The sequence below is a fragment of the Sminthopsis crassicaudata genome, chromosome 2, assembly GCF_048593235.1.
Source record: "Sminthopsis crassicaudata isolate SCR6 chromosome 2, ASM4859323v1, whole genome shotgun sequence".
NCBI lineage: Eukaryota > Metazoa > Chordata > Mammalia > Dasyuromorphia > Dasyuridae > Sminthopsis > Sminthopsis crassicaudata.
Window position 1 is genome coordinate 540768453 of NC_133618.1, and position 26295 is coordinate 540794747.

Below are 26295 nucleotides of genomic sequence, written 5' to 3' on the forward strand. Positions count from 1 at the left end.
CCTTCCCTCCCCTTCCTGAGCTCCTCTGGCCTCTCTGTAGCCCTCTCTCCTCCCCCTCCCCAGGTGATTTATAGAGGGTATCAGGGAGTCATTTCCGGCCCTACCATTTTTTGCTTCCTTCCCTCCTCCTTTGGATTGTCTCCCTCTAAAGCTGGCCCCTCACTCCTCCCCTCATCCCTGCCTTATAGTTTGGAGCCCCGTGGCCAGAGGAGCCTGAAGGGGATGTGGGGAAATTTTATCCCTAAACTGTGTACCCTTATTGGGGGTACAGATAGAAACCGACCTGGATTTCTCCAGTCTGAACTCAGATCACATAGGACTTTAATCATTGAACAAACGAACCATTAATTACACCATTTGGATGTCCTGATCCAACATTGAGATCGTAAACCTGTTTCGTCTCTCCTCCTCCTCTCCCATGGCCTTCATCTGCCAGCTTCCTCACCCACACACTTTACTGACCAGGGTTCACTCTCAGAATTCAGTTCTAGAGAGGAAACCTTCTACAACCTAGCTCCTGCTCTTCACAGTAACTTCAGGCTGCTTGTCTCACGCCCTTATTTTGCAAATGAGGACCCCGAGAGCTGGGGAAGTTAAGTGATTTGCCTAAGCTTAGACAATATTTGAATCCAGGTCCTCTGACACTACTTTCTGTGGTGTGTGTTGGGGAAGTGGGCTGTGTGCCCCTAATGCTAGACTGTATTTCTGTGAATAGGTACCCTAGGTACCCTTGCAGGGGTGGGGGGGACAGGGGAGTGTGTTGGGGAAGTGCAGTATACCATTAATACTGGGTTGTGCTTCTGTGAATAGGTTCCTTAAGGGATGCCTCTGTGCGTGTGTTTATATGTTTTATGTTGGGAAAGTGGGCTGGGAACCTTAATGCTGGCTTGTATTTCTGTGAATAGGTTCCCTAACAGGGGGATGATGTTGGGAAGTGAATTGTGTGCCCCAATGGTGGCTGACCATTAGCACGTTAGCTAATCAGTTTCAGCCCAGGATATAGAACCTAGAAACTCTAACACAGGTGAGCACCAGATTGGGAGGGAAAGCAAATTTTCCTGATATTTTCAAAGTATTGTTTTCTCCTGAAGTCCCGGAGTCTCAAAGGCAACTTTGCCCCCTTGAGTCACCATGCAGTCCTGTGGGAACACCTCCCTAGAGTGTCACTGAGCTTCTGCCTTTGTAAAATGAAGGCAAAGAGATGAGAAAATGTTCTTTCCCTGCCTACCTCCCTTCTTTGTAGAGATTGGGGATAATGGGTGTTGAGCATTACATAAACTGTCAAACTTGACTGATATGTTGTTTAGTTAGAAATTGCTTCCCTCCTGCCTTTTTAAAAAAACCTTTGTTACAAGGGAAGGTTCACAGGATAGGGGAGGGAAACAAAAACATCAATAAAAAAAAATAAAATTAAATGAGGGGGTTAGAACAAGAGGAGAAGACTGTAGATTTAGAGTTGGAAGAAATTTCAGAGGCCATCTAGTTAATCCAAGGCTTAAACTTTTTGCACTTGAGATCCCTTTTCACCAGAGAAAATTTTAATTTAACCCTGCATATATATGTAAATAAAATAGGTATTCAAATCAAACATTTACTGATCATAAATTATAATTTTGTGACCCCCACATTCAATTAAGAGAACTCAGCCCACAGTTTTAAGAAGTTTTGATTTAGTCCAATCCCTTCATTTTACAAGTAGCCCAGAAAAAGAGATTGGTTTTGCTTAAATTTTTTTAGTATATATATATATATATATATATATATATATATACTTTAGAATATATGATGACTCAAGGTTCCTCTTAGCTTTAAATCTGAAGATCAAATGAGTGGTTTGGCAAAATTTTGGTTGCTGACAATAAGGTGGATCTTCCAAATTCTCACTGATGGGTTTTGAAATTTGCTTATATATGAGCTTATACCTCTAAGACAATATCACTTAATCAATGATAAGTGTTTTTAAGCACCTACTAGGTGGCAGACACTATACCAGGCCCTGGGAATACAGGGATAAAGAGTAAAAACAATTCTTACTCACAATGAACATACATCCTGTCCCTCCAAGGGAGACCAACTAGAGCCAACAATAGGCTTGTCAGTCAGACATGTTCCCATTCTGGAACACTGGTGGAGAGAGAGAATTGGCTCTATTGGAGAGAGGATTGCTATTATTCCTGAAAGAAAAATCCTGCCTGGAAGTTGGAAGTACCTTGGAAGATTCCCAGAGGCTCCTAATAAATCCAGCTGGCTTTGGCAAATCTGGCTGAGAAACAGGGGGAACATTTGCAAGTTGTTGCTCTATGTGTTTTGTCTCTATTAGAATATAAAGGAGGCACCGAGTGGGGGCCTGGAGTCTGAATTCAAATCCAGCCAGAGATGCTTCCTAGTTGTGTGACCATGACAAGTCACTTAGCCCTGCTTTCCTCAGTTTCCTCATCTGTAAAATGAGAACAAAATGGTAAACCACTCTAATATTTTTGCCAAGAAAACCCAAGAAGAGATCACAAAAGAGTTGAGCATGATTGAAAACAATAATTATAATGTTAGTTCCTTGAGAGCAAGGACTCTGCTTTCGTATAGTAGTTTGTACATAGTAAATGCTTGGTAAATTCTTTTTCATAAATTCATTCATGCCTTGGTGGAGCTGAGGAGAAATGGAGAAATGAGGCCTTTTTCAGAATCCTTAAATGTAAAAATGTTTTCCCAATTTATTGCTTCCTTTCTAATTTTGTCTGCATTTGTTTTGTTTGTACTAAAACTTTTTAACTTAATATAATCAAAATTATCTGTTTGGAGGGCTTAGTGGGAAAGATCGCATCTCCAAACAGGCTCAGAGTGATTTCTTCAATCATTGATCCCTCACAGATCTGCAAGCAGTGGTCACTCAGATTCCCCATAGGTTGTGCTCAGGGATAGAGCAGGTGTAGGGAGAAGAACCATTTCCCCAGACAGATGGAGCCTGGTCTCTGGAGTCCACACATCACCTGCAGCGCTGTGCACTAATAAACACCTCTCTTGTTAGCTGGAACCAAGGTGAATTGGGGGAGGGGATGGCTTCAGACACATTGCTTCCACTTCTCTGAATTCCCACCCCATGCTGAATTACATCACCTTGGAGGACTGGTGTTGGTTCAAGCTGCTGGGGTCTTCTGGGAGGGAGGTTTGCCTTGCTGGATATGAGTTACGTGCCCAAAATATCATGGCAGTCATTACCTGAAATTTATATTGCTTTCTGGAAGAACTGAGTGTTTTTTCTGGGTATTGAAGTGAATGCTAAGATAGCATGCTGTCACAGATTCAAAAATTAAACTCGGAGCCAAGAGACTCAGTGTTTAAATCTTGCCCCTGGTACCTGGTGTCTGTATGACCCTGAGCCAATTATTTAATCTCTCAGAACTCCGGGCAACTTTCTAAGACTAGGAGGGACCCACTGGTCTCAGGAGAGGGACTTTCCTCCTTAGGAGTCCCCAGTACTCAAGAAATGACATACACTTCAGTTCCCTATCCCTTAGGATATGAATAAGATGGAGAATGAGAGACTGACTATAACCTTTTTATATATATATGTATTTATGAGTGTACATGAAATATACACTAAGTATAAATATGAAACAATTATATGCATATACTATATTATTCACCTATGTAAGTATATATTAAAAACAGATATATACATAAATCACATATGTATCTATATACATATTTTGCGGAGCAATGTAAGGGATTTGCAGACATCCTTCAATTAATAAGCATTGATTAAATATGAGGAGACAAAGAAAACAGCAAACTTAATAACTAGAGATATCTCATTCTAATGGGAAGCTCTGTGTCTGTGACCCTGGGTAGGTCATTTTACCTTGAAGGAGGTATAGAATTTGATAATTTCTAAAATCTCTTCCAGCTCTAACATTCTATGATTCCCAAATTCTATTTCTAATATATTCTATGACTTAAAGCCATGGAGAGGGGGAGGAAGGGAGAGTGGCAAGGGAGGGGAATGGGCCTAAGGGCATTAGTGCTAGTTGGGGCTACATTTTCTCTATCTCCAGTGCTCCCCAAGACAGAATCCACTCTCTCCCCACCTTATTCCTCCACCAGCCCTTTGCCTTCAGTAACAATTCAGCTTTGCCTTTGGCTTGGTAAGTCTCTAGGGAGAGGAGGAGGGAAACACAAAAGGTTTAAGCCCTTTAATGAGGAGGCAACTGCATTAGTGCCTCCCCAGGGTCCCTAGGGTAGAGGCAGCACAGGCTCCTCGCCAGCTGGAGTATGGAGGGGAGAAAGGGCTCCTCGCCCCTCCCCCCTCCCCCCCTGGCTCCATGCAGCCCCCCTTCCAGCTCCCTGGGTGAGGCAGGGCCCTGGGGCCACATCTGGTCCTCACTGCTACAGAGTCAGGGACTTGATGTTTCACCGTTTCTCCAGAGCAGCATTTTTAACCTGGGGTTAGGGGTCCATGAATAGATTTCAGGGAGCCTGTGCCCTTGGATGGGAAAAAATTACATCTTTATTTTTCACTATATTCTGATGGAAATTTAAAGTTTCCTCAGTGACTCAAAAAATCCACAAAAGAGGATGATCCCTTTGTTCTCTAAGTTAAGATTGGGAAAGGGGACCCAGACTGGGGATGCCCAGGATGACTTCCACTGCTTGCTAGAGCTGAGATTTGATGGACAAGCCCCTAATTTTCTCTCCCTTTCCCAATAACTCTCCTGGTATAGAACTCGAAGCCAAAATCTTCTAAGTTGTCCTTACAGCGTTGATAATACGATGAGGGAAAAGGCTTATGGAACTCAGGACTCTGGAACACCCTTCACACTTTCCTGGCTTGGTTATAGACTGTGTCACAAGCCTAGAAAATATTCTTGGGTCTGGGTCTAGGGTCATGCTCTCCATGCTCAGGAAAAAGGGCTCTGATTCTCTGTAGAGCTAAGAGAGTTGGAAGCAATGGAGATACATTTTTGCAAAGGGAGGAGACATCCGATGACTGGACAGGATTAGCTTTAGAATCCTCCAATTGTCATCTAGTGCTATTGGCTTCAACTGGGACATGTTGGACAAGTATTGAGACTGAGGTGGGAAGTGATCTGGGTGAAGGTGGATCAACAAGAAAGTACTATGGTAAAGTGTGTGTATGTGTATGTGTGTGAAATCTAGTTTCAAGTTTTCTTTTCTTCTTTCTTTGCTGAGGCAATTGGGTTTAAGTGACTTGCCCAGGGTCACCCAGCTAGGAAGTGTTAAGTATCTAGGGTCAGATCTGAACTCACACCCTCCTGACTTCAGGGCTGGTGCTCTATTCCTGTGCCATCTAGCTGTCCCTAGTTTCATCTTTTAAAAAATGTTTTTATTGATACATTTTATTTTTATAGCACTGAGATTTCCCAGTTTTCCATTCAGTCCCTCTCCCAGACAGCTATCCCCTATAACAAATAATATTTTTGAAAAATTAACAAAGGAAAGAAAAAATTTTGGAAAAAACTGAACAATACATGGGAAAAAATCTGACATTGTATGCGATGTTTGATACCTATGGATTCCCCCATTTTCTACATAGGAGTAGGATAAAGGACTGAAGGGTTTACTTACATTTTTTTCTTTAGAGCTGAAGAAAATCTAATTTTACTAATTGAATGAATATTTTTCTTTTTTTATTTATTCTTGACAAAATTCAGTGGAGTGGAGGATACATCAGCCTAAAGGCTTGTTTTCCCTGCTCCCAAAACAACTGAACTAGAGCCAGACTTGGTTAGAGTGCCCTGAATCCTAAATTGCTTAGCCTCTGGGCACATTGAAGCCCATTAGAATAGTGGAATTATTATTACCCCCATTTTATAGATGGGAAAACAGAAGCTCAGAAAAGTAAAGTGATTTAACCATTGTTATAGAGCTGAAGAGGCAGGCAGGGCTTGAACCCAGGTCCTTTGAGACCAGATCCAGTGCTTTTTTTCACTACAGATCACCATCCTCACACATTAAACTGTGATCTGGTGGAACATATATTGGTTTTCAAGTCAGTGGGACCTGAGTTTGAATCCTAATGCTGCCACTTAATACCTACTTAAATAAGTCACTTAACTGGTATGAACCTCAGTTTTCTCCTCTGTAAAATGAGGGAGTTGGAAAAAATGACAAGGATTTTTGTCAGCTCTAAATTTCATGCATATCCACATACACATACCTACATAGGCTAACATACACAAATACAAAATTAAACAGTAACAATCAAATATATATATATATATATATATATATATATATATATATATATATATACACATATGTATGAAATATAAAGGCCAATTGATATAAATATATATGTTACTATAGACACACACAAGTATACACATTCAGACACACATATCCATAGACATTATGGGAATGTGTTAGAACCACCTCAAACTTCCTTTCTATCTCTGAAATGAGTAAATGCTAAAAATCTGGGCTTTGTTTATTGTTTTATTGATTGTCTAGACTTGAAAAAGTTATAAGAGAAAACATTAATGCAGAGTGTGTATGTTGAAAAGGGAGGGGTGGAGGGCTGCTCGTTAAACATTCACCAGCACACCACTGCTCATGTTCAAATATTCATGGAAGTGGATGTGTGTGTGTGGGTGTGTGTGATGGAAGCTACTTAATCATATGTTTACAGACACTCTGGGAAAGACATGGGGACAAAAAAGCAATGGGTCCCAGGGATTTTCAGTTTATTCTGACATCCAACAGCCTATCAATAGTAACCTGCTTGAGGGCAGGATCTGTTTCTTTTTTTCTTAGCATTGCACCTGGCACATAGCAGGCACTTCAGAAAGCATTTCTTGGCTGCAGGGATGGCAGCAGTACAGGTACTTAAGAGCAGAAGTCGCCATCCAGGGTTCAGTCTTACCACTGGTTATTAGCTGTGTAGTCCTGGGCATGTCACATCTCTTTCTCCTGTTTCCTTACCTGTATAGTGACTGCAGAAGCGGAGTGCAGGTGAGGTGCTCCAGGACCTGGGTGAACCTCTAGTTGTAAAACAAACAAGGCCGAACTGGAACTAAGATGACTCCAGTTCCAGCTTTCATCCATGCTAAGTGCAGAAAAGAGGTAGACACAAATTGCTATTAGGCAGGGGCAAGAGGTAATGGGTTGTACATGAATGACTGCTGAATTTAGAGACAGATAAAGATTCAAATTCCTATCCCACTACTTAAAATAGTGAACCTAAATCTAGGCTTCTGTGCCAGATTCTTCCCTCAGCAAAGGGCAGTGGTGAGGGCGAGGGGGCAAGTGAGGGGCCAGGACCAGAGGAGATAGCTTTGGGAGGCGGAGACCACAAGTGGTACCAGCCTTGGACCTCCCCAAGCTTCCCTTCTCCCTAATTGAGGAGAATAGGGAAGGGGAAAGAGGCACCTTAAGGGAGGGAGAAATAACTGTCCCTGTTGATAGAGTGCCTGAGGCAGAAAGGAGGGGGCCCAGGCTGCCTGGGAGGACAGATGGTGAGTTGGGCTCACAACACTTGAAGCAAAATGGATATTAATGAAATAGGGACCCTGAAGCTGTTGCAGCCTCTTGGCCACCTCCCCCCACCCCTCACTTCCCAATGGCTTTGTGTGAGGTATGATACAATTTTAAAACGCTAAAGCATCAATCTTTTGATCAGGTCTTTTTTTTTGGGGGGGGGGAATAGTCAGCCATCCCTGTACACATTCCCCTGGATCCAGAGTTCAAGGGGTTAATTTAGAGCCCCAAAAGCTTGAGGATGGGGGTGGAGGAGAGAGTTCTGAATATTTATGACACATTGAAATGTAGATTGGTGGGTCTGAGAATCCTCACCATCCACTTGTCTGTCACTTCCATGATTAAATCCCAATCCTCTTTCCTTGCTCTAAGAAAGGGTCTCATTGGGGTGGAGTCCCTATTCCAGAACTGTACAACGACAGACTGCAGAAAGTGGGGTACAGATGAGATGCTCCAGGGCCCTGGGTTAACCTTTAGTTGTACAAAAAGCAAGACTGAATTGGAACTAAGATGACCTGGGTTCCAGCTTTCATCCGTGCTAAGTGCAGAAAAGAGATAGACATAAATTGCTGTTAGGTAGGGGCAAGAGGTAATGTGATGTATAGGAATGACTGAATTTGGAGTCAGATACAGATGTTTAAATTCCTACCCTCTTATAATACCTGTGTGACCTTCGCCCTCAATACCACCTCTTTTGTGTCATAAACATCTTTGGAAGTCTGCTGAAATCTATGGGCCCCTTGTCACAAACATGTTAAGTGCATAGAACATAAAGGAAAATAGATATGTGGGAATAAAAATGTAGCTTTTCCCTCCCCTCATTCAATTCACTGACTCATTTAAATCGATCCAGAGATCCAAGGTTAAGAACCTCAGGATTGCATCTGCGGCACTTTTGTATTCCAAGTCCCATAATCCTTTTTTCAGTTGTGGGGAAGTGGGAATGAAGGAAGACTTCTTGGAGGTGATGCTATTTTGGCATGAAAGATTGATAGCATTTTAAGGCACAAATATTATTAGAGCTGGAAAAAAGAACATTGAAATTGAAAGTGTGGAAACCTATGTACCAGGATTCAGAGACAGGAAACCTCAATACAGATATAAGGATGATATGAGTTGTCCAACCAGAAAACTAATCAATTGATCAACAAGCATTTATTAATTGCTATTTGCCAGGCACTGACCAAATCTCTGGGGATACAAAGACAAAAATGAAACAGACCTGCCCTTAAGGAGCTTATATTCTAAATAGAAAGACAATATGTAATTGACATTTAGAATATGTGATTTTTTTTGTTTTTATATCCTTATATTTTTCTCTTGTAGTCCTATTTTTTCTCCCAGAGATCCAACATATATAGCAAAATATGAGAGAAAAAGACAAAGAGAGACAGAGACAGAGACACACACCCATAAAAACAGGGAGAGAATGAAGGAGGAAGGGAGGGAATAGAGAAAGACAGGATGTGGAGAGAGAGAGAAGAGTTTTAAAAAATCAGTCAAAACCAATCAATACAACAGCAAAAAGCCAAAAAAATTGGAAAATATAGGCAGCTTTCTATATCCACAGAATAATGAAAATATCTTCTCTGGTCTATTCTTTGGGGATATTCTTGTTCTTTGTAGTTTTATAATATTCATTTTTTAAAAAATTTATTTCCATTATTGTGATCTTTGCACATACCTTTAAATGTAAGAGCTGCAGCCAAGAATAAGATGGCATCTGGAGGGGTATCATTCCTTTCTTGACCCCACTTCCCTCTCTTCCCCTTTTCTCTCCTTCCAGCCATGTCGGACTTCCATGTGCACCCACAGGCCACAGTGGGTGAAGAGGGTGGAGTGGCCAGATTCCAGTGCCAGATCCACGGGCTTCCCAAACCCCTCATCCTGTGGGAGAAGAACCACATCCCCATTGACACAAGGAATGACAGGTGAGTGAGCAGCTCCCTATGGCAGAAAAACTAACGAAATCAATGGTGATCACAAGTGGCTGTTGGAGATACTAATGACTGTGATAATAGCTATCCATGCTGATATTTATGCTATGAGGTAATTGTGTAGCCCTGTGTGCAAGAGTCTATTTGCAAATGTTACTGTTTATGTGGCTTAGTTACAATGAAATTATCATCAACTGGGGATCTAGGAAGCCTGGCTCTGATGTCAACTGTGGCACAACTTCATGCATCTGGGGTGTAGTTTCTTCATTTATAACATGGGGTGTAGATGGATAGATTAAATATCTGTGGATATCTTGGACTTGCATATCTATGGATCCTTTTAGTTATAGATTTCTTTTAAATGTGTTCTATTGATGTCCTTTTAATTCCCATTGATTCCTTCCTCTACAATAATATAATCCTTAACAGTAACAATGAGTCATAAATAAATCAACACATTGATCATATCTAAAAATATATGTTTCATTCTGTACCCATTGGCTACCACTTCTCCACTCCCCCAAAGTCTTCTGTAGTCACAAGTGTATACAGTTTAGTCACTATATTGATCAAAGACCAGAAGTGTTAGAGTATGGTTTTCTTTTCCATTATTTTAGTCATTATGTTAAGTTGTTCTGGCTCTTCTTACTTCACTTCACTTCAAATTTCCAAATGTCATCACTTCATAGTGCGATAATATTCCATTGAGAGGTAACATGATGAAGTGGAAAGAGAAGTGACCTCAAAGTCAGGAGGATCTGGGTTCAAGCACTGACATATACTGGCTGTATGACCTTGTACAACAGAAGATTAGTGTAGTGTAACCTTTCAGTCCTCTAGACCAGGGCTTCTTAAACTTTTTCAACTTATAACCCCTTTTTGCCCAAGAAATTTTTATACGACTCCAGGTAGAAATATAAAATAAGTATACAAATCAAACATTACTGATAATAAATTATAATTTTGCCACTATCATAGTCAGTTATGTGACCCCACATGGGGTCATGATCCACAGTTCAAGAAGCTTTGCTCTAGACAACTCTCTAAGACCATGAGTTGCATTTGAGTAGAGTGCAGAAATGAAGTGCAAATGATATACTCCCAGGACCTTGGCTGAGATCTAATTATAGTGGTATATTGGGATGAGGGCTAAATCTGCAGTCAGAAAAAGAGATTCAAACCTGACTCTGCTACTTACTAATTTGACCAAATGCCTTTATTTCTCGGAGCTTAATTTGACTTTATGGAGGAATTAGGATAGCTGAATTGGTAGAGGAACTTTTCTCACTTGAGAGTTCTTCCGACCAATTGTGGACTCCCTCTCTTTATCTAATGTTCCATTACATTCATGTACAATTCCTCAATCAATGGGAAGCCACTTTCCTTCTTGTTTTTTGTTTCTACAAAATACTGGTGTATACATGAAACTTTTCCTCTTGTTGATCTCATTGAGTTGTAAAATGCCATGACTATCTCTTGAATCTGAGTAATGCTTGTATAGTTCTGCCTTATGGTTGTCTGTATTTGCTTCTTGTCAGTGTCTTTGCATCTGTGACTGTGATAGATTATATGTCTTTGTCTCTGACTCTGGCAGGTATACTCTGCTGCCCAAGGGTGTCCTGCAGATCACAGGGCTTCGGGCTGAGGACAGTGGTATCTTTCATTGTGTGGCCTCCAACATTGCCAGTGTCCGAGTCAGCCGGGGAGCCAGCCTCACTGTGTCAGGTGAGAGAGTTCCACCTGCTCCTCTTCTTTTCCTTGACTAAGTACTTCCCACTGTCTTCATCCATGATTCCCATGGCCCCTGGATAATTAACCTAATCTCTTCTCACCAACTACCCTCCTATTAATTATGATGATTATTAGAATTTTAATAGCTAGAGCTCTAATTAACATCTTGCTTTTTAGAATAGTCTTATAGGCACCTTTTTTACATCACAGTCATTTTTGGAAAATCACCATGCTATTTCCATTCACTGATTGAATCTTTCCTTATAACAAAGATAAATAATTAAGCAAAAACATCCAATCCAATGACTTTTCTAATAACCTGGATGTAGTAGTCCCCAGCCTCTGATGAGATGATCCTCTTATCGACTATTGCTTGTTTCCTCCCATTCACTAATTTATTTGCTGTTAACTATCCTCTAATTCAGTGGTTCTCCAGATGTGGTCTGGGGACTCCTGGGGATCTCCAAAATGCTTTCAGAGGGTTCTTAAGATCAAAACTATTTTCATAATATTACTAAGTTGTTTTCATTTCTCATATAGTCACTATTGATGGAAATAACTCATATAACAAAAGCTTTTGGGGGTCCTCAACAATTTTTAAAGATATAAAAGGGGACCCAGAGATTTGATAACTATTGCTATAGTTAACAGGCACAAACTGAGCACCTACTTTTTGAAGAGTGTTGTTCTAATTTTTATAGGGAATCCAAAAGAAAGAGGAGACATAGTCTCTGTTTTTGGAGAATTTCTACTTTAGTTAGATAGAGATTACCTCCTAATTACCAGCTTGACCCAATGGGATGAGACTATGATTATATAATTGCTTATGAAACAAGATATTTAATCACTTAAGTAGTGGAGTGAATAGGTTACTTAATGTGGAGTCAAGAAAACTTGATTTTCTCACACTTGGGTTGTTTTTTTTTTTTTAATCTGTAAAATGGGAATAATAATAGCAGCTGCTACATGGGACTGCTATGGGGATAAAAAGAAGTAACATAAAATGCCTTATAAATCTAGGATTGTAAACCTAGGTCGATTGAGGTGACTTTGAAGTCAGGCTTTGACTCATCCTGGACTCAGCCAGAATATCCCTGGAGTGCCCTGGTTGTTCCGAAGTTCAGAGTGACCTCTGGGACCCTAGAAGGCAGGGGCTTTGGGTAGGATTTGATGACTGCCCAGTTCAGCTATCTGCTGCTGAAGCTGACTTGTTTCTACAGACAGGATCAGGGGAGTTCCTTTTGAGACAGCCTTCCCATATTTGGTGGCTGTTTTTTCCTCAGTTCTAGACTTTTTGATGGTCCTTTTGAGTCCCTGCCTGGAGAATGTTATTCTGCCTCCTGCATGCTGAGTTGTTAGAATGGGGTCCAGGGGTGGTGGGACTCCCACTGCGGCTCCCTCAGGAGGGAGGATGTTGTGGTGTCTCCCCAGGCTCCGGCTCCAGTGCCTACAAGGAGCCGACAATCCTCGTGGGGCCTGAGAACCTGACCCTGACTGTGCATCAGACGGCTGTGTTGGAGTGTGTTGCCACAGGCAACCCCCGCCCCATCGTGTCTTGGAGCCGCCTTGGTGAGCACTACACCCCCCCCCCATCCCCAAACCCTGGAGTGCCTGGTCTTCCCCAGTACTTGAAGATTCCCCAGTACTTGAAGGCGTCTCTGCTCTCCGTAGTAACCTGCCTCCACATGGTGGGATGTGGGTGGCTGGGCTAGCCAATGATCCTCCGACCCTGCTCTGTGGCTCCTACATTCCCATATGGGGATTCCCAGAGCCCCATTGTCCTGGACCCCTCGCAGGGCTAGGATGCCCTGCCCCAGGCCCTGGCTCCTCACCCTGGCCAGATTTCCACCTCTGCTAACCCCATAGGACTGCAGTCCCAGACTCTCCATCCCCTCCTCTGAACTCTCCAGTCCCCAGGCCTCTAGTCCCAGCCTCCCCCAGACTCTCCAGCCTCCATGCCTCTAGTCCCCGCCTCCCAATCTCTGCCTAGTCCCAACCCCCTCCCCACTTCCTCCCTTCGCCCAGCTCCATTGCCTGAATCCTTGAATTACTGGAGGAGAGAGGGAAGAAAGGGTGACCGCTGGCCACGACCATTCCTGAGAAAGGGGGAAAAAAGGAGGTGGGAGGGGGTTGGGGGAGGGTAGGTAAGTATTCATGAAGGAGACTGCCACATTGTAGCAGCCAAATAATTGGTAACTGGGGTGGGGGGATGGATAATAGAGTAAATTTCACCACTTCAGGGGCTGAATGGGGAGCTGTCCATGTGTATTATGACTGTACTAATCCTCTCCTGGGGAGGGGGAGTGCTCAGGTCCCAGGGCAAGGAGCTGGACAAAGAAATCCTAACAAGCTAAGTGACCATTAGGACAGCCAGTGGCAGAGCTGCCGCCGCTCCATCCTCCTCCTCTGCCCCCCCCCCCAGATTGCTGTTGCTGCAACATGCCAGTGAGAGAATCCCATGATGTTAGAAATGGAAGAAACCTTCATGGAGACTGTCTAGCTTACACCTCCCAATTTACAGAAGGGAAAACTGAGGCACTAAGAGGGTGCACACCATGCCTTAAGCGATTTCGCTTGTCATTGACTGAGATAGGGTTAGAACTAGCACCCTTAACATGTGACTCAGTGTTCTTAATACTCTTCCATGCTGTCTCTTTTATCTTCCAACCTGAGGAGAAAATAAATCAAAAGACTAGGGTCTCACATCTCAGGGTGGGAGGGAGAAGAGTAGATTGTGAGACAAGTTAGAGGTCTCCTCCCTTGGGGAATTGATATCCCTCCCCTCCCCATACCTGTTTGACTCTTCCCTCCCCCTTCTCCCCATGACTCTTTCTGCTCACTTTCATCCCCATCTCTGGTCTAGATGGTCGCCCCATTGGAGTGGAGGGGATTCAGGTTTTGGGGACAGGAAACCTCATCATCTCCGATGTCACTGTCCAGCACTCTGGCGTCTATGTCTGTGCTGCCAACAGACCTGGCACAAGGGTACGACGTACCGCCCAGGGCCGGCTTGTGGTTCAAGGTATGGACTTTAAGGGGAGAATAAAGGAGGGAGGAGCTGTCTCATGTCTCTGATCTGCATCTGAATTCCCACCCCTCATCCTCATACATTTCTGTTCCATACCCACCTCTCACCCTGTTTCCTATCCCTCATCCTTCATCCTTCATCCCTTTTTCTATCCCTTTTCCCCTATTTCTCAATCTCCATTTCTCATCCCTACATCTTTACTCTCATCATTTCTATGCTCACTGCTACAGGCTTTGAGACTTACAGGATGTTCTTATTTACATAGTATCATTATCATATAGTAGTCTTAGTTCTATTGCTATATAGTATCATATACTGCATTAAGAACAAAAACTAATCACATTGTATCGGTCAATGAATCTGTATGCATCCTTGCCTCCATAGTGAGCTATCCCTCACTCCAGCATTTGGGCCCATATTTCAGTTTTCAGGGTTAATCCTTGGTTGTTTCCTCGTGAGAGCTGTGGGTAGGGGATGGGGGTAAAGAGAAAATTAGTGACTTAAATGCTGGCTTGTTTAGCATTCCATGTGCTACTAATCTGTCTAAATGAAAGTGACGGAGCGTTTCATTTGTGGAGTGTTAATGGAGCCTTCTGCCTCAGGATTGGTGGGAAGTGGAATGCAGGCAGGCGGGAGCAGGGGGTGGTGCTCATGGCCCATCCATCTTCCAAGTCATTATAGCCTGCAAGGAACAGCCAAACCTATTAGCACATTTATTTATTTAACAATTTTCAAATGGGGAGCTCAGCTTGATCGTTTTCGGATAGAAATGTCAGGCATTGCCATTAAAGTGGAAGCATCTCTCATATATGCCTGAAGAAGGTCCAGTCAGGATGTTCCCAGATTTTGCACATGGCTCCTAAACTTCCCAATCTCTTACCTCTTACCAACCCCCTCTTTCCCCATCTTTACCTTTTCTCTTCCAAATGCTTGTCTCTGCTTCCCACCAGCTCCTGCGGAGTTCATCCAGCATCCCCAGTCCATCTCTCGCCCAGCTGGAACCACAGCAATGTTTACCTGCCAGGCCCAGGGAGAACCACCCCCCCATGTTACATGGCTAAAGAATGGACAAGTCCTGGGCCCTGGAGGCCATGTTCGTTTCAGGAACAATAACAGGTACTAGCTCTGTTCAGAACAGAAAGATGAGTATTTGAGTGATAGAGGTGGGAGTGGCAGATCCAAAAAGGTGTCCTAGAGTAAGTGGTAGCTTCATGAATATAGATGGAACTCTTGATAATCTTTTTTTTTTTTTTTCCTGAGGCAGTTGGGATTAAGTGACTTGCCCAGGTTCACACAGCTAGGAAGTGTTAGGTGTCTAACAGATGGGACTCTAAGCAAATCCCATACAGTATTTGGAAACTTGCATAGATGGTGAAGTGAGAGAAGCTCAGGGGATAATTTCATTTTACAAAAGGATTCTTGGCTTTTCTGAAATAATTATCACAGGTCCACCATATACCATTCCTGGTGCATTTAAATGTATGATTTTACATACAAAGTCCAATTTGCACAGAAAACATATATGCAATCTGTGGTTCAAAAGTCTGGATTCATATGGACCTGAATTCATATGCTGAAGGGTTGGTTCCTAAATAAATATCATAATTTATTATGAATAATGAATTATTATTTTATATTAATTTATAAATATCTTTGGTTCATGCTCCCATTAAGAATTTATTTGGGGAAAGAGGGATAATTTTTTTTTTTTTTTTAATTTTTTTTATTATATATATATATATATATTTTATAATATTATCCCTTGTATTCATTTTTCCAAATTACCCCCCCTCCCTTATTCCCTCCCCCCGACGACAGGCAATACCATACATTTTACATGTGTTACAATATAGTCTAAGTACAATACATGTGTGTGAATATCATTTTCTTGTTGCACAATAAACATTAAATCCGAAGGTACATGCAACCTGGGCAACAGATATTAGTGCTAACAATTTACATTCCCCTCCCAGTGTTTCTTCTCTGGGTGTATCTACCTCTGTCCATCATTGATCAACTGGAAGTGATTTGGATCTTCTTTATGTTGAGATTTCCACTTCCATCAGAATACATCCTCAACAGTATCGTTGTTGAAGTAACAGTGATCTTCTGGTTCTGCTCATTTCACTCAGCTGATTTAAGTCTCTCCAACCCTCTCTGTATTCCTCCATGCAGGCCCTAAAGTTAACAAAACATCCAAGACAGGGCAAGTTTTATTCTAAGAAAAATGCAAAGAACTGGTACCTGAGCCTGTAAAATAACCGAGACAACTCCTCTTTCTTTTCCATTGGACTTCACTGTTTTTTTTTTCCTGTAAGAAGAATGAATTCAGGATTCCTATAGAAAAAAAATAACCTTCACTTTTAGGCTCTAGTTTTTAAAATGTAGTAATAATAACATTGGTAACATTTATATAGCACTTAGTCTGTCCTAGGCAATGCGTCAAGTACTTTACAAATATTATCTCATTTTATCTTCACAATAACTCTAGGAGGCAGATGCTATTATTACCCCATTTTTTAAAAGGACCTGAGGCAAAGAGAGTTTGGTGACTTGTCCAGGAGCACACAGCTAGCAAATGTCTGAAGCCAGATTTGAATTATGGTCTTTCTGAGTCCAGATATAGTATTTTATCCATTGTGCTATCTAACATCACTTCCCCTGCCCTCTTAAAAGCCGCATTCAAAAATCACAACTTAGGTGAGTGAATGAGCCATGAAGTTGGGTCAGTGCCAGATCAAAATTCCTAGGGAATTCATACCTTGTTTAGGAAATCCACAAGATGAGTCTTATCAGATATCTCAGGGGGAGCTGGAGCATATCTGACCATACATGATATAGATAGGGAGATAGAAAAGCAAGGAGGAAGGGAGGAAAGAAAAGAAGAAAGGAAGGAAAGATGAAAGGGAGGAATGGAGGAAGAGTAGGAGATAATATAGGGATAAAATGGGAAAGGGAGGACAGTGGTGAACTGTTTGTAATCACCGATGTAGGGACGCCTCAGCATATATGGAGAATTGTTCATCTTATCTTACTTTCACATGTAAGGTTGTGTCTTCATTTAACCAGAGCAGAGAACTGTGCACAGCAATGGGTAAGATCAAAAGAGACCATTCTGAAGAACCAGAAGAATGAGTTCTGGTCTTGACAGTTTGGTAGACTTAGCTTTAGTCTCAGCTTCAGTTTCTTCATCTGAAGCAAATGGAGTTAATGACAGCTCTCTGCCCATAGGAATTCTGTGAGAGCTAACAGAAAAAGACATGACATTTGTTAATGGAGTGCTAGCCTTAGAGTCTGGAAGCCCTGAGTTCAAAACCGTACAATTTATTTAAGTGCCAAGGTTATAAGTTAAGATGAAAAACTGACCTGTATGTTGGGTGAGGTTTTACTCCTGGAAGCCCCCCAGATGGAAGAAATCACAAGTTTTGTTCTTCCAAGACAACAACATAAATATAAAAACCGTTTTGGAAAGTTCCAGGTGGTATCTATACAGAAAAACGGGCTGAATCTCCATTCAGTTGCTGTTATCCACTCTCTCCACTTTCTTCCAGCACACTGACTATTTCGGGGATTGGCCCTGAAGATGAGGCCATCTACCAGTGTGTGGCAGAGAACAGTGCTGGGTCCTCCCAGGCCAGCGCCCGGCTGACTGTGCTGTGGGCTGAGGGACTCCCAGGCCCTCCCCGGGATGTCCGTGCAGTCTCTGTGTCTGCCACTTCTGTCCGAGTGTCCTGGAGTGAGCCTCTGCTGAATACCAAGGAGATCATTGGCTATGTCCTACACATCCGCAAGGCAGCAGGTGGGGCTGGAGGGGGCATCCCTCAACTTCAGTCTCCCTGTCTCCTTCTTCTTATCTTTACTCCATTATTTTTGGGCTCTCCTTCCCCACCCCCAGCCAGGCACCGAGCTAAGTAACTAGTCTTCCCTCTTCACATTCCTATACTCTTACAGCTCCCACACTGGCTTTCTCTCTCTTTCTTGGCTACCCTCTCCTAGTTCCCCTTCACAATATTGATTCTCCCCTCCTCTCATGTTCTCAGTTTCTACTTCCTCCCTAAAGTATCTTTGAATACTGCTCTTTGAGTCTTCCTCTCTTCCCAAAACTTGGGGGCTCCTTACCCCAAAGCCTCCCTTTGAACTCACATTCTTCCCCCTTTTCTTCCCATTACTCAGACCCCCCTGAGCTGGAATATCAAGAAGCTGTTAGCAAGAGTACTTTCCAACAGCTGGTGAGTGACCTGGAACCTTCAACAAGCTATAGCTTCTACATCAAGGCCTATACTCCCCGAGGAGCCAGCTTGGCCTCTGTCCCTACCCTGGCCAGCACTTTAGGAGAGGGTAAGATCTGGGGGTTAAGGGGAAGGGAGGCATTGGGAGAATCCTAAAACCAGAAGGGGTGACGAAGGGAGTAATCTGCATCTCAGGGGCAGCAGAGGAAGGTGCTAAGAGCTGGTGGCTTTGTTCATGCTCTATCTCTTTCTAAACCCACCTCTTCTTCTCCAGTTCCTGCTCCGCCACCACTCTCCATCAGGGTTCTGAGTAGCTCCTCTGTCCAGTTACTTTGGGAGCAGCCCCCCAAGCTGACACAGCGGGATGGCGGCTTCAAGCTTTTTTATCGCCCAGCAAGCCAGGCACTCTTCACCAGCCCCATTGTACTTCCAGGAACTCTCACAGCCTACAACATCACCCAGCTGGGTAAGGGATCCAGGGTCTCATCACCTCCTGGGTGTGCTTACTCATGACCCTGTCGGGCAGCAGGATGTACGAGATTGTTGATGGGTCAGTGATGTGGGTAAGAGTCCTGGAACACAGTGCTGATGGAGGTGTGTATAAGTGTGGCTAATAAAGAAGCACTAAGCCAGCATATGGTGACTGATGGGGCTGGTGAGAGACCAACTAATGGTCCATATGATAAATAAGGAGTAGTTTGGGAGGATTGCTGAAGGCTGATAGAGTGGGAAAGGGGTAGAATGTCATGGTTGGAGGTCACTTTACCCCAAGCCTTCATTCAGTAACAAATATTTACTAAGATTTACATAATAAAAGACATAAGGAATATTTTTAATAGCATCCAACTCTTCATGACTTCATTTGGAGTTGTCTTGGTAAAGATACTAGAATGCTTTGCCATTTCCTTCTTCAACTCATTTTACAGATGAGAAAATAGAGGCAAACCATGTTTAAGTGGCTTGCCCAGAGTCATATAACTGAGGCCAGATTTGAACTCATGATGATGAATCTTCCTGATTCCAAGCTCTTTCCATTGTGCTACCCACTTGTCCCTATGAGGAAGATTTAAACTTTAAATTAATTTATAGTCTAGTAATAATAGGTGATGATAAAAATATAGATAAGCATAATATATTCAAGTATATGCTAAATATTATTATGCAAACAGAAGTCTGTGGGAGATCATTACCAATGGCAGGATTGAAGAAGGTAACATTTAAATTGGGCTTTTGAGTTGAGGCAGGTAGGAATTCAGCAGGTGAGGGAGGAATAAAATGTATTTTAGGCACAGTAAACACAAAACAAAGCCTGGAAAATAGAGAACTTGTTCAGGAGACAGAAAGTGTTATAGAGTGTAGCTAGAATATAGATGTCATGGAGGTTATTAATGAGATGAATCTGGAGAGGTAAGGTAACACTAGGTTGTGGAGGGCTTTGAATGTCACACTACAAAGCAGAATTCAGAAAGCGATAGAGAACAAGTGAGAGGTTTGGAGGAGAGGAGTGACCTGTGGTGATTTGTACACCAGCAAGATCAATCTGGTAGTAGCTATAAGTAGGCTATCAATCACTCCTGTCATTCCTTCCTAAATGGAGGTCTCTGGTTTCCCAGATCACATCCAGAGTCCTCTACCCTTAAGGAGACAGATCAGTTTAGTCCCCATGTCTGTTCTAAGGAGCTTCTTTCTTCTTGCCCACAGATCCAACTGAAGTGTATGAGGTAAAGCTCCTGGCTTACAACCAACATGGGGATGGCAATGCTACTGTCCGATTTGTGTCTCTGAGGGGAGCCTCTGAGAGGACAGGTAAAGGTAAACAAAGAGAGAACAAGAGAGAGACACATGGGCAGGGAAGTATGGGAGGTCTGGGGAGATTCGGCATCATAGAGAATTAAAACTTGGGGTTCCGAGCCAGGGGTCCAGAGTTGACTGGAGTTCCATTTGGCTCCCAGTTCTGCCCAGACTAATAGTTGAAATTATGAGTATATCAGGGAGGGAGGATTGGGAAAGAAGCAGAGAGATCCTACAGGCTGAGTCAACTGTAGCCCCCCTAACCTGGTCTATTCTTGTTTTAGCACTGAGCCCCCCCTGTGACTGCCGGAAAGATGAGACAAGTAATAAGACCTCTGCCACAGGCATCATCATTGGCATCCACATCGGAGTCACCTGCATCATATTTTGTGTCCTCTTCCTTATGTTTGGCTACAGGGGCAGGTAGGGCCAGTTTGGGCCAGGGATAGGGAGGGAGAAGAGAATAAAAGAGAGATGGGAAGGATCAGGAGGGTTATTAGAGGAGAAAGTTTTCTGTCTCGTGCTGCTAGGGAATCCTTCTAGCAGAGAATCTTTACCCTTCTAGCCATAGGAATGGGAGGAACACCCAGCCTGGGGTAGAGTAAAGATCAGATTAGGTAGAAGATAGGCAGAGACTGATGGACAGAGGTTCTGTCGAGTCACTTTATGTATCTAGCTTGTTCACCATCTCTCCTTCAATCATCTGTTTTTAACCTTTCTAATTATTTCTTTTTCATTTAATATGTCTCATTCACTTTTTTTAAGAAATAAAATTTTATTACTCTTTTTACATCACCTAAAGTTTCTCCTGAAGTGTCCCTCCCCTTCTCTCATCAGTCATTCCTTATGAACTTCATTCATTCTTTCATTTTTTCCTTTTCTCATTTTTTCTATCAACTTTTAAAAATCACTGTTTCTATAATTCTCTCTCTCCTCTTTCCCTTCTCTACAGCTTTGTCTCAATATGTCTCCCTTCTTGTTCTCTGACTCTGTAGTATATCTTCCAGTGGGATGTAAGCTTCTTGAGGGGCAGGTGTTTTGTTTCTGTTTTGTTTTTGTTGTTGTTGTTGTTTGTTGTTGTTTGTTTTTTAACTTTATCTCTAGCCCACGTCCTGGCACATAACAGATGCTTAATATGAGAGACTTGAATTGAATTGTGTTTGTCTCTCACCATAGGCTCCTCCACTGTAAGGATGTAGAAGATCAACTGTCCCCTCCCCAGGAGCCCCGGAACCAGAGGGACCTAGGCATTCTGGCTCTGAATGGAATGGGCCAAGGGGACCGAGGCCGGCTCAATGGGGACGAGAAGCAATTGGATTTGAACGAGCTGGAGCAGCTATTCCCACTCTCTCTGGGTTCAGGGCAGCAGGGTAGCAGGCTTGTGGTAAGTCATCAGGGAAACAAAGTATCAGTGTCAACTTACTAGACATTGAACATGATGTTACATGCAGAAGGATTAATACCCTGGATTCACTTGTGACCAACTGATGTAGGCTCACCATTTGTAGTGCTAATCTCAAACCTCAACTACAGTCCCTCAGGCTTCTCCCTTGCCCAGATTCCTTTTAGGCACTGACCCCCATGGTGAATAATTACTCCTTGGTCTTCATATCAGGCAAATGAAATCCAGAAAAGATAAATCAATAACCTGGGGTCATGTAACAATGAATAAAAGAAAAAAAATTTATTAAATATTTATTGTGTACAAAGCATTGTACTAAATACTAGGGATATCAATAGAAAAATAAAAGTTTCTGCTCTCAGAGAGTTCACTTTCTAATTGGGACAGACAACAGATACAAGAAGGTTTAGCTTCAGGGTAAATGAAAAGATCCAGTGAGCCAAAGGGAAGAGCAGATGAGCCCTGAGAGTATCTCAGCAGATTTTAGGGTGCAATGGCAGAGCAGATGGTGACTCTTGGTTGTCTTCCACCTTACTAAAGGATTCTGATTTGTAAGTCTGTTTATCTAAGAATTGGGAGCAGCTATATCCTCTCCTTTGGTGATAGGAAGAACAATAGCATCTGGAGGGCCCAGCCAATGATTGTTGGGAAGAGAATGGGCTCAGAATTTCTTCTTATGGGCTGTGGGACTTGTTGGGAAGTGGGAAGGATGAGGAGTGGTAGAAATGTCAGATATCAATTGGAAAGGAAGGGGACATTGGCAGGAAAGTTGGGATAAGGCTTCCTCAGTGTCTGCTCCTCCAGTCCTCCTAGTGCTTGTTGGGCACCAGATGGTAGGAGCAGGGGAGGGGAAGACCATTCTGAGGCACTTGCTTCTACTATACCATACATTCATTAAAGCCCAAGCACTCAGTCTTGGTGAACTTCAGCCTCCCAATGGAAGGCTGGGATTGGTGGGGACGTGGTGTTCCTAATAGTGCCTTTTCTCTCTTCCCTTAGCTGGAGCCTGGATCCCCAGCCCCAGGTGATGAGACCCAGATTTCCACTCTCCCACCTGATGAGCTCAGCATACTGGAAGAACAGATAACTGAGATGTCCTGTCTGGCTGCAGGCATCCCACCCCAACAGGATGAAGTGCTCAGCCCCAGTCCCACCAATGAAGGATAGTTTGCCAAGACTTACCATAGTCTCTCCAAGATGCCCCAGCTGGCCACATTTGGACAATAGCCAATGTCTGTTGGGCTCCGAATGGTGACTTTTTAAATCTCAGGTCAAAGAAAAGATTTCTTCTATCAAGCTATGTCTGATCAGAGCCTCCAAGGGCATTCTCCTAGTGCTCATCTGGGCTAAAGTCACGGCTAGGGAATATATTCTTTTTTTTCCCTTCAGGTCATTAAGGCCTGATCCTCTTGCAAGAGATGCTTCCATGGGAGTAATGTGGAGGAGTCTCCCTTGGTGATCCTTGTAGCCAGCTCCCTGATACTTTTCATGACTCGAGATTAATTTTCTTTAAAAAAAAAAAAAAAAAAAAAAAGAGAGAGAGAGAGAGAGAGAAAGAGAAAGGAAGGTGAATCTTTCCAAATTGACTCTAAAAATATTCTCCTTCTTCCCTCTTCATCCTTGGCCCTGGCCGGGTCCCTTTTATACTGTTGTTCTTCCAGTTGACTCCGTCCCACCCTGGCCAAGTGGCTCTGTTCACTTCCTCTTTTCTCAGGATGGTTTTTTTGGCTGTTTTGACTCTTGACTACAAAGCGTCAGAGGCACCTCAGCACCTACCTCAGCCGAAATGAATGTCCTTGGGGGAGGGGAGGTCCAAGGACCCACCCCTCTGATCCCCTAGAGCCCTATAGGAGCTTGGTCCTTGCTCTATCCTACCTCAGGTCCTGACTTTGGGCCCCCGAGCTCCAGGGCCTTGTTTAGTCCAGATGTAAAGAGAAAAAGAAAAAAAAAAAAAAAAAGCACTTCTAGGCGCAAAAGCAAAACTTTTTCTACCTCAAGGTTCACTCCAGGTCACTTGTTTGTGTCACTGGGCCTCCTATTCTCTTCCTTTGGTCTTCCTTCTCCTTTCTTCTGTCTCCAATCGAGCCATTCTTATTAAAGATGGCCCCTTGATCTACTGTGAGAGGAGAAAGGATAGAGTTGCCTATCCCATGGAAACCCTATCCCTTTTCTCCCCCTTCCTTATTCTACCCCTGTCCTTTCATAAAAACAACTTTTTTAAAGAAAGAATTTTAAAAAGTAAAACATGGACCTGAAACCCTGGTGACCCCTTCTCATGGTTATCCCCTTCCCCCAAATGAACCATCTCCCACTCTTGAAGTCATCCTTCCTTGTTCCCACTCCTAGATACTCCCCTTTCTCTTTCATCTAGTTTCCAGACTCACCCCCTCCATTCACCTCCATTCCATTCCAATTTCACATCTATCCTATCCCTTAATTTACCCCCACTGACCTCTATCTCATCCCCTAACCAACTCACCCCATGCCCAATCCTAGTCCCCCTTCTACCTTATTCCTACAAGTTTCTCACTAGCTCAGCTCCCTCCAGTGGTCCAGCTCTCCCATCTCCATTTACTCCTATTCAGGCATAGATCCCAAGTGATTGGAGGTAGACGGAGTAGACACCCTAGAATGTACTATGATTGTGATGAGTGTGTGTGTGTGTGTGTGTATGTTAATGTCCAGGCAAAGACCCCTGGGACACCAACTAGTCCTACCCACTTCATACCACTCCTGGGCATGGTCTCCATTGTCAGATATCAGGCTGAAGCTATTTTTAAATGATGGCATGTTCAAGGTTTGAATATTCATGGTCTGTTTGGGTTTTGTTTGATTTTGTGATTATTCAATGAACAGAAATGAGAAGAAACAATATAACTATTTTTGATTAAGCACAGAAACATTTTAATAGCAAAAAGAGCAACCCCATCCCTTTAAAATGTACCCCTCAAATATGAGAGATTAGACTCTTAGGGTCCTGCCTTCCAATTACCCCTTTCCTTTATTAGCTAATTAGGTTAAAGCATTGTGATGTTGTAATAGCAGTAGGGTTGTGTGTCCATGGGGTTTCAATGGGTAATGTAGTGACAAAAATGTTCCTCTTTCCCAGATGCTCTGTTGGCAAACAGAGGTTCTCAGAGCATCCTGGTCTCATTTACCAGCAGTCAAGGAGGTTGGAAGGGTTGGGTCCAATGGAGACCACTTCTTTCATCACAAAAATTCTTATCTTTCCTTCCACTTCCAGTCCCTGTTTCTATCCTTCCTGGGGTGATAGAGCAGAAAGAGGGGGTCCTAGAGAGGGAGTAGGGAGAGAAGGAAGGGGGAGCTGAAGCCCTGGGCTACCTAGGAATTTCTTGCTGTCTGCTCTGTCTGACTGAATAAAGTCCTGTTGCCAAAGTGATTACTGGTGTATATGGCTTACTGAGCATGGTCAATGGTGGAGAGGGTGGAAGTTGTGGGTTGAAAGTTGCAATGCTGAGATATATTTGGGATGGTTTAAGAAGAATGCCTGCCTATGGCATCTTTTTAAAGAAAATGTTTTTTAACTCTCATATTCTCCTCTCAAATAACAGAATAGTTTTGTTTTGTTTTTTTTTAAACCCACAACTGACCCAGGAACTATGTGTACAACATTCTATTCCCATAGGTCACTCCCTCTTTACCTAGAGGAGAGAAATATGTTCCAGATCCAATTATCTGGAACCAAGATTATTTCTTACATTTCATTTGGTGCCACATCTTCTGGCATTGTTTTTATTTACATTATTGAAATCTATAGATTTTTCTTTTGGTTTAGCTTTCTTTGATCATTACCACTATGTTTCCCCATGTTTCTATGAATTTCTTACCTTTGCAATAATATCACATTATGTTCACATACCACAGTTTGTTCGGGTATTACCCATAATAAGGACCCTCACTTTGTTCCCAGTTTTTTGCTAGTATGAAAATTGTTCTTATGAACATCTTGGTACATATGGTATTAATTCCGCCATGCATGTGCCTAGTAGTGAATTTAGTACGTTTTCTTCTATACCCTGTGGAATCACAATAGTTTTTTGTTTTGTTTTGTTTTGTTTTTGCTGTAGTCTTCCTGTTCTAAACTTTCCTAGTTGGAATGGAGCTAATTGACTGGGCAAGATTATAAGCTCTGCCCAGTGTCCAATTTTAGCTTAGCTGTAAGATGTTTCCTTTAAGCTGTGTACTTGGGAATAATTGGCATAATTATTCCAGCATCTTGTCTAAAGGAAGCCAAAGACTAGAAAAAATCAGCAGAACTGCTGTCACCTCTCCACTGATCTCTATCATGTCCTCATTTGGTATTCATAGGGTTTTTATGAGGTTTTGATCTCTGGCTTCTTCATTTGAGTTTTCTCCACTAGATTAAGCCCATCCTGGCTTGGTCTGTACCCCTCAGGGTTATGGTTCTATTGAAGGCTATTTGGTTCCACTCTTGATTACTATGTAGACACAAGGATTTCATGTCCAACTCATTTGATTTTATCCCTGATCTCTTCTTTGTTCTTTCATGGATGTCCAGCTTCTGGACATCTGTTAGATTTGTTGCCCCACATTATGATAGTTCCGATAGCCCCAAATTCCAATTCTCAATTTCTCTGTTACAAAAATTTGTCTCCCTTCAGATATGGAACAGAATCATTCTCATTACCCAGAAACCAAGTGCCT

General features: G+C 42.7%; 1 protein-coding gene across 3 annotated transcripts in view; it reads left to right on the forward strand.

Moving 5' to 3' along the window:
- IGDCC3 (immunoglobulin superfamily DCC subclass member 3) overlaps positions 1-23143 on the forward strand; it is a 70353-nt gene extending 47210 nt beyond the window's left edge. Inside the window, exons 3-14 of one of the 3 annotated variants that reach the window (XM_074294801.1) lie at positions 9278-9422; positions 11023-11153; positions 12591-12728; positions 14023-14181; positions 15138-15303; positions 17739-17986; positions 18361-18525; positions 18691-18882; positions 20118-20228; positions 20492-20630; positions 21384-21591; positions 22609-23143. In XM_074294801.1, coding sequence (XP_074150902.1) covers positions 9278-9422; positions 11023-11153; positions 12591-12728; positions 14023-14181; positions 15138-15303; positions 17739-17986; positions 18361-18525; positions 18691-18882; positions 20118-20228; positions 20492-20630; positions 21384-21591; positions 22609-22776 — 1970 coding nt within the window. In that variant the 3' untranslated portion in view covers positions 22777-23143. The remainder of the gene's footprint in view (positions 1-9277; positions 9423-11022; positions 11154-12590; positions 12729-14022; positions 14182-15137; positions 15304-17738; positions 17987-18360; positions 18526-18690; positions 18883-20117; positions 20229-20491; positions 20631-21383; positions 21592-22608) is intronic. The other 2 variants (XM_074294802.1, XM_074294803.1) reach the window with 2 other exon arrangements.
- The last annotated feature ends 3152 nt before the right edge of the window (positions 23144-26295 follow it).